The sequence below is a fragment of the Pezoporus wallicus genome, unplaced genomic scaffold, assembly GCF_028554395.1.
Source record: "Pezoporus wallicus isolate ANWC-B61680 ecotype Strahan unplaced genomic scaffold, APGP_CSIRO_Pwel_v1 scaffold_2696, whole genome shotgun sequence".
Lineage (NCBI taxonomy): Eukaryota > Metazoa > Chordata > Aves > Psittaciformes > Psittacidae > Pezoporus > Pezoporus wallicus.
In genome coordinates this window covers 2285283-2299390 of record NW_026637439.1, presented here as the reverse complement: position 1 = coordinate 2299390, position 14108 = coordinate 2285283, and the positions used below count along the sequence as shown (strand labels likewise).

The 14108-nt window shown below is 37.2% G+C and overlaps 1 protein-coding gene across 7 annotated transcripts in view; it reads left to right on the top strand.

Annotated features, from left to right (window-relative positions):
• MAST4 (microtubule associated serine/threonine kinase family member 4) overlaps positions 1-14108 on the top strand; it is a 272976-nt gene that overhangs the window by 220373 nt on the left and 38495 nt on the right. For all 7 annotated transcript variants that reach the window (XM_057405475.1, XM_057405474.1, XM_057405476.1 and 4 more), the window contains 4 exons: positions 2775-2876; positions 7023-7155; positions 11531-11598; positions 13737-13822. In XM_057405475.1, coding sequence (XP_057261458.1) covers positions 2775-2876; positions 7023-7155; positions 11531-11598; positions 13737-13822 — 389 coding nt within the window. The remainder of the gene's footprint in view (positions 1-2774; positions 2877-7022; positions 7156-11530; positions 11599-13736; positions 13823-14108) is intronic.

The window sequence follows — 14108 nt, the reverse complement described above, 5'->3', positions numbered from 1 at the left end:
ATGAGGAACTTAAAACAACAATAAATGCTCTATGAATGCAGTTTATGAATGTGTAATTTTAAAACCAGTGAGTACATCATGTAACATACTAGTTTGTGTGGGATTTGATAGCACATTTTGAGACAAAGTTAATGTCATAGACCAGCAGATTTGATACTGACTTGAAATTTTCTGACTGAGGTTCTAAGATAGCATGCCTACCTTAATTTCTGTATTGTCTTTTGAGGTTGTTTGTTTTTTGAATGCAGGAGCAATTGATAAGGGCTTTGATTGATTTTTTTTTTATTATTATTTTTAATTTCCCCCCTCTGTGCAGCTTTTTTGTGAACTTCTATTCACTAAATAGGTTTTCTGTAACTATTCTATTCTGTACTTTTCTTCTTCATAAAACAATGCAAAACTTAGGATATCTGTGATTTATTTCTGGATTATTAAAACCCTGTTTTTTAAACAGAAAATAAATACAGCTTGCTTACTAGTCAAAAGGAAGTGTGAACTAGCAGCCTTCTTGTGAAATACTGCTGAGTTTTATGATGCCAAAGTGCAGGCAGAGTTGGCCAGTTGGCTGGAGATACCTGACTGTAAATTATGTTACACTGGTGATTGTGTCAAAATACAAGGAAAGAAGTCTAAGTTAAGATTCACAGAACACTGTTAATCACTGTTAAGAATATATCCTTTAAAATGGCTTCAGTCAGTGGACTCAGGAGAACATGTTAATATCCCCCCTCCAAACCCACTAAAAAAACCTACTGTAGCAAGTTATTCTGCAGTCTGCATATAGAATCATAGAATCACAGAATCGTTAGGGTTGGAAAGAACCTTAAGATCATCTAGTTCCAACCCCTCTGCCATGGGCAGGGACACCTTACGCTAAACCATATCACCCAAGGCCTCGTCCAACCTGGTCTTGAGCACTGCCAGGGATGGAGCATTCACAACCTCCCTGGGCAGCCTATTCCAGTGCCTCACCACCCTAACAGGAAAGAATTTCCTCCTTATATCCAATCTAAACTTCCCCTATATATAAATTAATGCATTATAAAAAAAAAACAAAGCAACAAACAAAAAAAACGCCCACCAAAACCAAACCAGAAAACAACAGACGACTCATTTTATCGTGATCTATGATGCTAATTCTTTATCATGTAAAAATTTCCTGTTCTGCAAAACATAATACCTTAAAATAGTCAGATTTAACTTTTCAGTCAGCTACTTAATACCTGTTGATAGCAAAATCTGCCAGTAAGAAAATGTTCTCTTTGCACAACTTGGTTATGGTCAGTCAGTTGTGCTTTGGGTTCATGCAGTTCATTTGTTGTCAGTTTCCAGCTGTGAGGCTCAGTAGAAAGCTGCACATCCTACTGCTAGTTGGCATGTTGTGGTTAATTTGCATACCGGGGGAAGGTTCGCTTGAGGTTTGAGCAGCTCCATTCCACCAAAATTTTTATAATGCTAAGGTCAAGGTCAGGTGGACCTGAATGCTTTTCTGCTTCATTCCTCCTAAATGTGACCTGAGATGAATCTTTTGTTCACATGAGCACAAAGGTGGTTTGAGTTTTTCTTGTTATTAAAATAGGCAGGTGGTTTGTTTGCAAAAGAGGGTTTTCTGGACATAGTTGGTAAGTGCAGAACACAAATGCTTCTGTCCAGTTAAAGGTCTTCCAAAACCTATTGCAGAATGCCAGCTGGTATTTGTGCCTTTTTCTTCTTCTCCTACTTCAAACTTCACAGATTAATTCTTCTCAGATATTTGATGGAGTTTAAAATTGTAGTGCTTATATTAAGAGCAATATGTATATTGCAATAATATATTGGGGGGTTTTACTTCAGAAAATGAGATACATTGTATGAAAATTAATTACCCTTATTAATCACTTTTTAAATGTTAGTTTCTGAATTCTCTCTGTGGTTTTGAATAAGCAAGAGATGACGAAAAACTACAATTTACTATTCAGAACAAAGAAATGCTTTGGTATTTGAGTGAAGGACTATTAGTGTGTTTTAATCAGGAAGAGAATAATAGAGTTTCTTTGCATTCATTAGCATGCTAAAATTATATAATTGGTTCTTAGGAACATTTGGAAGAAATCTGAAATGCAGTTCAGGCCATTGTGCAAATGTTAGCAAACCTTCTATTTTTTATGTGTGTGTTCTATAGTAGTTTTACCCCCTTTGTTGTAATCCTTGTAGAACTCAAATTTTCATTGTCTTCCTTTCTACATGTACCATTATATGGAGCCTCTCTCCATATATATATATATATATATATATATATATATATATATATATATATATATATATACTTATATGTCCTTGTCATTATAGTATGACATGTGACCACAGGAAATCAGTATCAATCTGGCGTGGACGTTGCTTACTTTAATCAATATTACTTAGGTCAGTTTTCATTTCATCCTAAAATTATGAACAAATTGAGACATAGCTGTACTTGTAGAGACATGTATGTTGTATTGAAATACAGTCCCTTTTGCAAAACTGATGTATAAGTTCTAAAAAAAAAAAACAAGGTAAGTATTATATCCGTTGCAGGCGCTTTTATTTTGTTTTTTCCATGTTAGAATTGTACAAATGGGATTATTTCAATTTGAAATTACAGCCTTGCTCAAATCCTTGTTATTTCTGTTGGCATCTTGGAAGTGACATGCTGTTTGTCTTAAGTATGTGCTTCAGACCCTGAAAGGTGTTCGAGATATCATATATTCTTTCCAAGTGTGATATTTTTTTATAATTACTTTATTTTTCTCTTTTAGGCTCAGGAGCGATCAGAGAGTGGAGAAATGGCATTTATTAAACAACTTGTCAGAAAAATTCTGATAGTTATTGCTCGTCCTGCTCGCTTACTGGAATGCCTGGTAATATCATGCTTACTATGTTTTTCACTTGATAGTGTAGGAAGGTTCCTGACTTACTATTCAAGGCCCTTTACAGCTGTCAGACAGTGGGAGAGGGCTTCATTGTTGGTGGGATCCTTTCTGCTTTTATTTCAGAAACATTGCATGGAGCTGCCCGAGACCTCCTGCAGTTAGTTGTGTTTGGTTCCCTGCTGTTGCAAATACTATGTTATAGAATCCCTTTCCTCAACTGATAAAGCTCCAGATCAAAACCAGTTGTTTTTTTCTGTTGTTTTGTTAGACTTTGCTATTCCTTGGGAAGATTGTTCTGGAATCTTCCCTTCTTGCTTTGTGGCTTCCTGTTGTTGTTATTCTTCCTCTTCTTACAAGTTTCATAATTTTGTTTCACTCGATAGCTGCAGAGGTGTAAGCAGCTTGCAGTAAGCTCTGCAGTACCTGATCTGGGGGGAGCAGGCAGAATGATTAGTTTATCTGGATATAAAAATAGTTGGAGTTATGCTGGGTACCAGAAGGAGCAGAAGAGTTAACTGATGTATGCATGAGCATAGTGCTGTTGTCACCAGACTGGCCTAGCTTGTGCAAGGCCATGTGGGTGTGTTTCTGCTCTGCCTGCCCTTGCTGTGGGATCTGGGATGGCTCAGGTGTGGGAAGTTACTCCTACGCACAGAAGCAATGTGCTTCAGTTGTTCAGTGGAACAAATAGACTCTTGCAGAACCCAGTGTACTTAGGAGGGTGGTGCAGACACCCAAATACCATGTAAGAACCAGCCTGGGTCCAACAGGCCTGGCACACAGCCTGAGCTGACTTTGTTGAGCCACTGTGCTTGCCAATACCAGGATCGCAGTGTTGATGCTGCATACAGCTATTTGAGGCTGGAGAGGCTTATGCGAGAGCTACTAACTGCTGCTAGACTCAAGTTATGCCTGGAAATGTCAGACTACATTTTCATGGCACTGAATCTGAGCTAGTAAGTCTTTCCAGCCTGATTTTGGCTCTGTGCTGTGTCTCTTCATCTGTGGCACACTTAATCCACAACCTGGCTCATTCAGCTGTGGGCATTTTGAGAGCTGCCTCTCTTTTGTTTTGGAAACACCATGTCTCAGTGTTCCTAGTTGCAGTTTGTTCATGATTTACAGTTCAGAGGGATCTAAAATAAAGTGCCTGAATCAGCATGTAAGAGATGTTTAAAGGCAGGCTGTAGAGAAGAGGATGCCTTAGCATGTCTTACCTCTGCTATTGAATCCAAACTTGTGTTACTTCTTTGTCCTGAACCCAGAAATCCTCATATCTAGTGTGATATTCCCTCCTTCATTTCCAGGGTTTGCATAATCTTTCTGCACCTCTACACCCAATTTCTTATGCAGTGTCTTGTTTTAATTCTGTTCTGCATCCTCTATCATCACACATTCAAAACTTCCCTTAAATACACTTTGTGAGCTGACAGGCTTCTTCATGATGGTTGTCCTTTCCTTTCATGCTTGGCTGGCTCTCTCCACCTAACCCTCTCCCCCAGCATCATTGTTGTCTTTAGCTTTTTAATTCAGGTTCTCTCCCGGTGACCTGTTTGCCCAATAGTTCAATGTCCCTAAATGCTAAATTTAATAGCTAGCCAGTCCAAATCTCCATTCACTTAGTCCCCGGTTTCTGCCCCTGAGATTTTATCCTAGGCTACTTCCTTCGAAGCTTATCACACTTCAAGCAGAGCTGTTGTACATTTGTATCCCTCTTTTTGCTGAGCCTGCCGATGCAGTTGGGAGGACAGTATCACAAGGCCAGATGACTGTCTCATAGCTGAGAGTTTCAGAGAAGCAATTGCAGAGAAAGCCAGCACAGTTCACTTAGTGTTCTTACTTCATACAGGATCTTTAGGAGACATAAGCGGAAATGTAACAACATTGCGTGATATGTTTCTGCAGAGGCAGGTTTTTAAAAAAAAAAAGTTTAGGTGTACTCTCACAAACCAGCATGTTTCTCATTCAAAAAGGTATTAAGCCTGTTCCATAAACAGGAATCATGTGATCTTACATAAAAAATATTTTTCCATAGCATCCCTCTGGAAACTTTTTAATAATATTGGCTGTTATTTTAGAATGACTGAAATAGATACTAGGTATGGAAGACTTCAGCCTCTTAAGAAAGTTTGTAGCATTGTAGGAAATAAATCCAGCACTTTTGTCAAGAGCATTTTCAGGTACCTTGCGGTAATGCTGCCTATTTTTTGATGGTGATCTTGGCACAGGTGATCATGATACATGAATTTCTATTTTTATTCACTTGATAATCATACGAATAAAGCTTTTTCAGTTTTGTATGTGCCAGGAGCTGCTGGCAAATACTGAAAGATTTTTATCCATTTGTATATGGAAAATGAAACACAGAGTTGTAAAGATCAGAAATCCTTTGCTTTTAATTATTTGTGTCTGTGTATGTGTGTGTGTATATGTAGATAGATGAGTACAGGCACACACATATGATTGAAAGTATCTGTTTTGTAATTATACTTTGACTTACTAGCAAGTGGAAGAGATGCTGTGTATCTGCCACTGCAGCAGGTAAGGACATGATGATGTTTTCCTGAGAAGGTATATGGGAATTCTTGGCATACATCGTCACATTGTTGTGTTTGTCGCTGCCAAGGAGTAACATGTAGGAGAGATGGCTGGGGACAGCACGTCAGATAGGAGAGAAAGGCTAAAACAGCATGTAATGCAGATTTTTGAGCAGTTCAGCAGCATCTTGAAACTTTATGCTCAGTGACACGATTTGAGCAGTTCATGTTCACTGGGTTTCTGGTGAATCCTTTTGATTAGGCTGGAAATGATGAAACTTGTCTCATGACAAAAGAATTTAAGAGTGTTTCCAAAGACTGAAAATTCGAAAGACATGTCATGGTAGATTTGCTGTAACTCTTCCTGGTAGCCACAGCAGTTTGGAGGCTTCCAAAATGAAACAGGATACTTAATTTCTCAAGCTATTTTCCAGGGTGGGACATTTTGTTCCTGGGTCCTAGGTAGGCTGAGAAGCTAGGACAGGAGTCTTGTGACTCAGCACGCAAGCTACAGCCACGTGGAGTTATGGCAGGCTATGGAGTGACCACCAGGGAAGATAACTGGCTCAGCAGTCTGCCTATCTTCCACAGATACAGTTGACGGCACTGACATACTCCAGGAAAAATTCTTGTTTTGCTAAGTCAATGTTTCATGTCTCTGACTGGCTCTCGCTCTTTTAAGCATTACACCTGTTGTAATCTATGGTTGGCACAAACATCTTGAAGATTGCAGGGGTTATGTTAGAGGTGTTTTGGTATTAATTCATACCTGTACATAGAGAAAGTCTGTGTTTAAAAAAAAAGCCAAACCAAACCATTCTAGAAACTTCTTTGTTCCTTTCAGTGCTTTCATATTTTTGTCATCTAGAAGGTAGTAAAATAAATGTATTTCCAAGAGACTTGGGGGGTAGGCAGGGTTTTGAGTTTCTGTGTTTTTATTCCTCTTTGTTGCTCGTCTTTCAGGCATAGTATAAATGATAGTTGTAATATAATTGACTCCCAATGGAGGATGTTTAATTTCTAGATTTGGAGCAATTGGATCAGTGAAGTTCAGAGGTTATTTTCAGCAACTTAGAATTTTGGCTTTGTTCTAAAGTTAGTGATTTATTTAATTGTATTTTCCACAAAGCATAGTACACATGTATTGATTAAAAATACTTGAAAATTTCATTTAGAAATTCATTTAGAATCAAAGTGGGGAGAAATATATTTACGTAGGTTCTTCATTTTGATAGTGGATTTATATATGCATGCAGCCGTGGGGGAATAGTCTTCCATATGTGAAATCTTATTGCTGCTGGTTATAGGGCATTTCACTCTACATTTTAAAGGAAGTTCTGAGGGCAGTGAACTTATTAGTCTTCAAGGTAGTGTTCTAAAGTAATGGTATGGAATTTTATTGCTTAGTGTGTTGTATAGGAATCAGAGTAATAGACTACTAGTATACTAGTAGTATACTAGAATAAAGGGGTATTGTTTTTAGTAAGGGAAATGTTTGCAATAGAAGAAGCAAAGGAAATTTTTATGTTGGACTTCAAGACTTCCATTTCTACACAGAAAATGATGGTGGGGTTTTGTTTGTTTTTTTTTTTCCTAGGAATTTGATCCCGAAGAGTTTTACTATCTTTTGGAAGCAGCTGAAGGCCATGCTAAAGAGGGACAAGGCATTAAAACAGACATCCCTCGGTACATTATTAGCCAGCTGGGCTTAAATAAAGATCCTCTGGAAGGTTAGTGCATCTTGTGGTCCAGCTATCCACCTAGATTCTTCCTTCTCAATGTGTTTAATCATTCTGATAATGTCTATACTGGAAAAGGGTTAAAGTAAAAATGGTAGCAGAACAAGCATTTGCTATCCCTCACAGTACCCTCACAAGCTCAAACGCATTAAAATGGCTATATGGGATAGTTCTCTTATGAATATCATTCACAAACACTGTGTCAGTAATGCTTGTCATCTTCCAGCCTGGCAATGCAACATTTTTTTTCAGCTCTAGCTAAAATTTACTGGTATAATTTGATGGCAACTGTTAGCCAACCATAGGTATAAATGAAACCTAGGCTGAACTGTTATATGCCCTTCAGTGCCCCCAGGATCCCACATCTTAGAGTCCCTGAGAAGGATATCTCCCATTCCTGTTAAAACTGCAAATACTTATTTTTCTGGGTAATTTATGTGTCCATGTTGAGGACTTATGTAGGGAGAATTTGGGTTCCAATTGGAACTGCAGAATTTTTGTTTGCCTGATCTTTCTTTTAAGGACAGCATGGGGAGAACTAAAATCTCTTCTGTCTCCTAACCATACCATCATCTTTTTCATCCTGAGACCACGTTCTATCACCGGTGACAGATGGAAATTGGTTCATTGTGTTCAATGCTAGTCCTGCAATTGGAAGAAATTAGTAGAAATGCCATCATGGAAAATAAGTCTAGCTTGTACTACTTATCTTCTGTGTTATGACCCAGAACGTGGATGATCTCTAGGGTGGTCACTTGATAACACAATAGCAAAACACCACGATCAGTTTTGGTTGTTTTTTTTTTAAACCAGTTTTCATGATGCAAGATCACCTTTCCATAAAGGGGTAGTGTATTGTGTGTTAAAAGAAAACTTTTTTTGTTCAACTTCAACAGCTTGTGAAGTTTAGCACTGCCATATGTTGTCAGTAATTTTATTAGATCTAATTCAATTAGATTGGATATTGTTACAGATTATATTTGTATTATGCTAACAGATAAGACAGTCAAGCTGATTATTATTCTGCTTCCTGCCTTCACAGAAGAAATTCCTCATCCAAATCTAGTATTATTTTTATCTGAGGTATAGATTAAACCAGCTTTAACTCTTTTTGCTTGGATTCAGAGTGCAACAAAGAAGCCAGGCGAATTGTGAAAATGCATGTAGGTATTATTTTCCATGTGGTACTGGAAGAGATTGAGAAGTAGCTTAGTTCTCTGCAAGATAAAGGGGTGCCTTCTGGATTTGAAGAGCTAGATTTGGCCTAGACTTGACAATTCATAAATTGTTCACTGATCGAGTATACAAGGTTTAATTTGAAGTGTTCATTGAGAGGTTAGTATAATTGACCTTGGTTGCCATTTGAACCTCATCCTACTAATTAATTTTTTGTGACCTCTTGGATAAGTGTTTCTCTGCATAACTCAAGAATTGAACACTACCTAAGTTTAATAATATCTTTGAAACTTTAAAAACAGTTTATTGTGAAAGAGGTCTAGAGGCACATGCTTTATGTAAGGGATACTGTTTTCTCAGACTAAATACTTATTTGATGTAAGAGTACTTCATCTAGGACACATAATTACATTTTATAAATTGAATATTAATATAAAACAAACTTGAAGCATTCAAGGATAGTTGAAATGTGGTGTTTGGGTTTTTTAAGGAGGATAAAGTGGGCAGTGTGGCTTGTCAGTAAATACTAAGGGGTGTATGATGTATAGATTACTGATCTTTGGTTGAATTGGAGAGTTGGGTGGTTGAATTATTTAGTGTATCATTTTATATGTTAATGAGTATATAGATTTGCGATCAAATAATTCAGGCCATCTGATTCATATTAATGCTTTCCTGCCTCCTTAGAAAAAGTGACGCTTATAAACGGTATAGATCACTGTACAATGACTTCTTAAATTATCTGGGTTTTAATAGTTTCGATTCTTTAAACATTGTTTTAGTTACTATAAAGAATACTGCATTAAGATCATCCTCCTGAGAGATATTTAAATTCTTTCTCTACAAAAAAAAAAATTAAAATAGGTGAATGAAGTATTTCAAAACAAAGAAAATCCACTTCAGTTGCACCAATTATCCTGAAACAAAGAATTGTATTTTCAAGTAAGCTGTTAAATTATGTCTGCAGTGTTCATAATGCTCACATATTTTACTTCCTCTGCAGAGAAGAGCAACCTACTTTTTTATATCTTTCTATACTTACCTCCTTTGTTCGCTGGTAAAGCTGTTGTGTCCTTTCTTTGAGTGAAATGATGCATGTATTACTTGGAGATAATGCTAGATAAATTTATACTGTACTGAAAGCAATACCAGAGCAGATTCATCACTTAGCAGGGACTGGTGGCTGCATTTCTGAAGAGTTCCCCAGGGAGAAATCTTTGCCCATGGTTTTTAAATTACCATCTTTACCTTTTTGAATCATGAGTCTTCAGAAATGGTTTAAATCAATGAAATAAAAAGGGCAGATGTTTAATGGTATTTAGATGAGTTTTAAAGATCTCTTCAGGCATTGCAAAATGGTTCCACAGCTCCCCATTTCGAAAGCTGATGCCTGGTTCTGTTCCATTATTACCTACTGCTTGCAAATAATATGTGTATTCCTCAGATAATGGTTATTCTGCAAAAGTTCTGGTTAAAAATGGCTTATTTTAATTCTCTATTTATGAAAATCATTTCAGTTGAGAAGGCTGTCAAAATATATTATTCTAGCTTGCTTGGTTCTCACCTGTACAATAAAGGTTTCATCAGCACTTCTGGCATGAAGACCCCATGTTCACAAAACTCTGACTTTTGCCAGGGAAATCCACTCCAGTTTCAATTTTGGTCTGGCATTTTTTTAAAAATATTTATTTGTTCTCAGTAGAGATCTTTTCATTGACTTCATATTCAGAATATTTTGAATTTTTAGCTTCTCTAACAGATTAAAGATCTGTTTGGGTTTTGAGGTGACATTTTAATTACTTCTGATTCTTATACTTTACGCATGTAGTGTTTTGGATAGTGAGTACAAATCAGAGTTACTTCTTAAATCTTTAGCTGTGCCAACAGAAGATTGTGTGGTTAATTTGCTTTAATGATTACAGTGAGTGTTGGGCAGAATGTCTCTTGTAATAGTCATTTATTATATGTAAAAATCCTGTGTGAATACTCAATTATTTCTCATATTCATAAATTCAGTTAACAGTCCTGAGATAAAAACACACCTCAAAAATTTCAGGTGGTCGTATCTCTGATCCCCAGCACATAATTACAATAATATGTGCAACCTTGGCTATGTGGATTATATAATTGACAACATGTAAGATTAAAGTGATGCTAAGCTTCCCAGGGTCTTTTATCTACCAACTGTCCTGTTTAGCATTTATTACTGAGATGAATTCTTAGTTACTGTCTCCTGAAGAACAGGATAGGCTTAGGAGCTCTGCAGCATAAGCATGGGTTGACTCTGACAGGGACAACCGTGTCAAGTTACAAACCCCCAAAATCTGTTTCCCAGAGAAGTCATAGAATCATAGGATAGTTAGGGTTGGAAAGGACCTTAAGATCATCTAGTTCCAACCCCCCTGCTGTGGGCAGAGATACCTCACACTAAACTGTATCACCCAAGGCTTTGTCTGACCTTGAACACCGCCAGGGATGGAGCATTCGCAGCTTCCTTGGGCAACCCATTCCAGTGCCTCATTACCCTCACAGTAAAAAACTTCCCCCTTATATCCAATCTAAACTTCCTGTTTAAGTTTTAAACCCTTACCCCTTGTCCTGTCACTACAGTCCCTAACGAAGAGTCCCTCCCCAACATCCTTATAGCCCCCCTTCAGATGCTTGAAGGCTGCTATGAGATCATCTCTGTTAGTGACCCCATAAATGATAAGATTCTAAGAAAATGGCTTTTATCTTATTCTGTTAAGCATATTAGCATTTATGTGTAGAAGATGCAAACCATATTAGTCCATCTCATCTGGTCTAAACTAGAAAAATTTTGTTCTTAACTGTGGAAGAGCCCAACGAGGATGCAGCCTACTGTTAATCCCTCAGGGGATGAGATCCTCAGGAGTTTTAGCAGATTAGTGCTGTTTTACCCTTAATCTCTCAGATCTGAGAATTTCCATGCCTCAGCGATGGTAACAATACCGCTCTTCATTGCCTTATGGCTGTTTGAATTCTTCAGTGGAAGATCACATAGGCATTGAATAGTACGTCTTCTGGGTGGGTTTTTTTTGTATGTGCTTGAAGATGTCCTGCAAGTTACTTGCAGATACTACAGATTGGACAGCATGTTCATTGGGCATTCTGGAAGAACACTTTTCAGGTTTTCTGTGTTTAAAATGAAGTTTCTAATCTCTGTTTCCAGAAATAGCTCAGCTAGCTAACTGTGACAGTGGGACAGCAGAAAATCTGGAAGGGGATGAATCAATAAATGTAAGTTTTCATGTTATGTTGCTGATTTTACTGAATCTGAGCAAGGAAAAATAGCTGTGTTGTGTCCCCTCTGTTTTTTTCTCCTGGTGTGTGTAAAGAGATTGAATAGAACAATGGTTAATACTCTGGCTGATGCCATGGTGCTCAGCAGAGGGAAGGCTTGCAAAACCTAGTAGCACAAAACTTCCTACCTGTTTTTCTAGATGTTACAGTATCTTTAGCTTCCACAAAGTTAGTGGTTACCATGTGGCAATTGTTTTACCACAAAATTCATCACTGCTTCCTTTATTTCTGTTTAATTAATGTATTGATTTTTCTTTCAGAAGGGTTTTTAAACCATTTCATAAAAAATGAATTCTTTTAAACAGATTTTAGAACAGCTACTGATCAAACCGGGAGACTGAACAGATCCAGTGAAGACACAAGAAAGAAATAGGCAATATAGTAAATAGTCTGGATTCAGAAAATTAGCTTGCAGTCTGGAAGATTGTGCATTGTTGTTCTGAATCTGTGTTTAAAAGTTATTGTCTAACATAGTGGGTATCTTACGGTAATATTTTGTCAGATGCTTGTTTAGGTTGGCCAGAGAGAAACTAGTTGGAGCAGTTTGTTGGTTTGAATATTGTAGGATTAAATGCTCTCGATTGAGATTCTTATTTTTAAAAGTTGTTTCTCATACTCTGGATTTCAGTCAACAATGGGTAGAGTCCTGACAATTTAGTGTTGATTCTCAGTGCAAGTGGATAGAAAAGGCAAGTGCCGTTTTGAGGGATGCATAGTTATTCAGGGGTGCTTTACAGAGACTTACAAATATTAGGATTTAAAACACAGGTATGGTGTATCTGTTAAAGCAGTTCTCTTATACTACAGAAAAGACATCATCCTCATAGTACATGTCGTATTATCTTGAGATAATTTCTGACTTTAACAAACACCACCTACAAAGGCTTCCAAAGTTGTGACATGAAGGATGTTTCTTATTCTGTTCATCTGTTTTAGACCTAAGTAGCATTTAGTGGAAGGATATTGACAAATTGGAGAAATAACAGCTAGGAGATTTAAATGAAGTGCTGAAGTGCTTAGGAGAAGCTGAAGCGCAAACTGGCTTAGCAGTGGCTAAGAAATTGCAATCGTAAAGTTTGTGTTGTGCAACTGTTGAAAAAATACAGAAAGGTTAATGCAGTGTAACAAAGCAATGTAAGGAAATCAGTAAAGAAAAAATATGGGGTGAGTATTTGGAAACATTTTCCTTGAAGTATAGCCGTGGAATAAACACACGTGGAAAGTTACAGGAAGTGTAACTTTAAAGTACAGAACCATTTAAAATCGTCATAAATATGCAATTAGGAAGAATCCTGTACTGGCAAGCAAGTGGGCTGAACAATTTAATAAATCATCTCTGTCCCTATATAGTTTATTATATTAACATATTCACTAATCTTCTTGCACTGAATTTTCTTCAGCAAGAGTTTAATTAAAAATGTTCCAACCAGCTCTACTTTAGACCTTTACTACCAGACTGCATGGGTAGGGACTGTAGGACTTGGAGATTTGGAAAGCATCTTGAAAAGGATCTTGTGGGTTTGGAACACTGTATTTTTTGTCTGGTGCCCTCATCACCCCCCTACACCCCAATTCTATTTCACACATGTTCAAGATTAATTAAAAACTAAAGCTAGAAAAAAGGTTATGCAGTACTCTCAGAACAACATTTGAAAATGTTTTGGCATACAAATGCATGAAAGTGACCTCCATAATGATAGAACTCGTGTTTTTAGCCTCTATGTTTTTCTCTTTCATTTTATGTCTCTTTTCACAGTCTATCCTAACATTAGTTAGAAGTGTGCAGAAGTTTATTTGAGTGAACAAGAGCTCATCTACATTTAGTTACAACCAGGCTGTCATACCATGGTCAGATTTACTAAAATGGGAAGACAGTGGACAACAGGTGCCTGGTGGGGTTCACTTAAGTCTGTAACTCTGGACTCTGACTTAACTGGACAGAGTATGTATGTGGTTCATCAGGGTATGACAGCCTGGTAATAGGTTAAGGGGGTTTTTTGGTTGATTTTTATGTTTCCTTGGTCTTGAAAAAAGTACCGTATTAACATTGTTCTCTCTCCTCTTTTACTTTGAAGAGCTCTGATACCTCACTGAAGCTGCAGAGAAAACCTCAGGAAAGTGATTTTGAAACAATTAAACTGATCAGTAATGGAGCTTATGGGTGAGTAATTCACAAGTGCAGCATATTTGCTTAACTTCCCATTATTACTTATTGCCAGGATGTTTATGTGAAGGAGTTTGTTTGCACTGCTTTTTCATTTTGCTTTCTGGTTTTATTGCTAATATTTGAAGTTCACAAGAAAAACTTTTTGAAAAGCTTGCTAGGCAATAATGAGTTACTGTGTGCTGCAGTAAATTAAAATACTGAGTATCACATCACAAAGATTTTTCAGAAGTATGTATTGTGTAATGCCAAAGATGAAATCTGAATGAATTGAAAGGCAGAT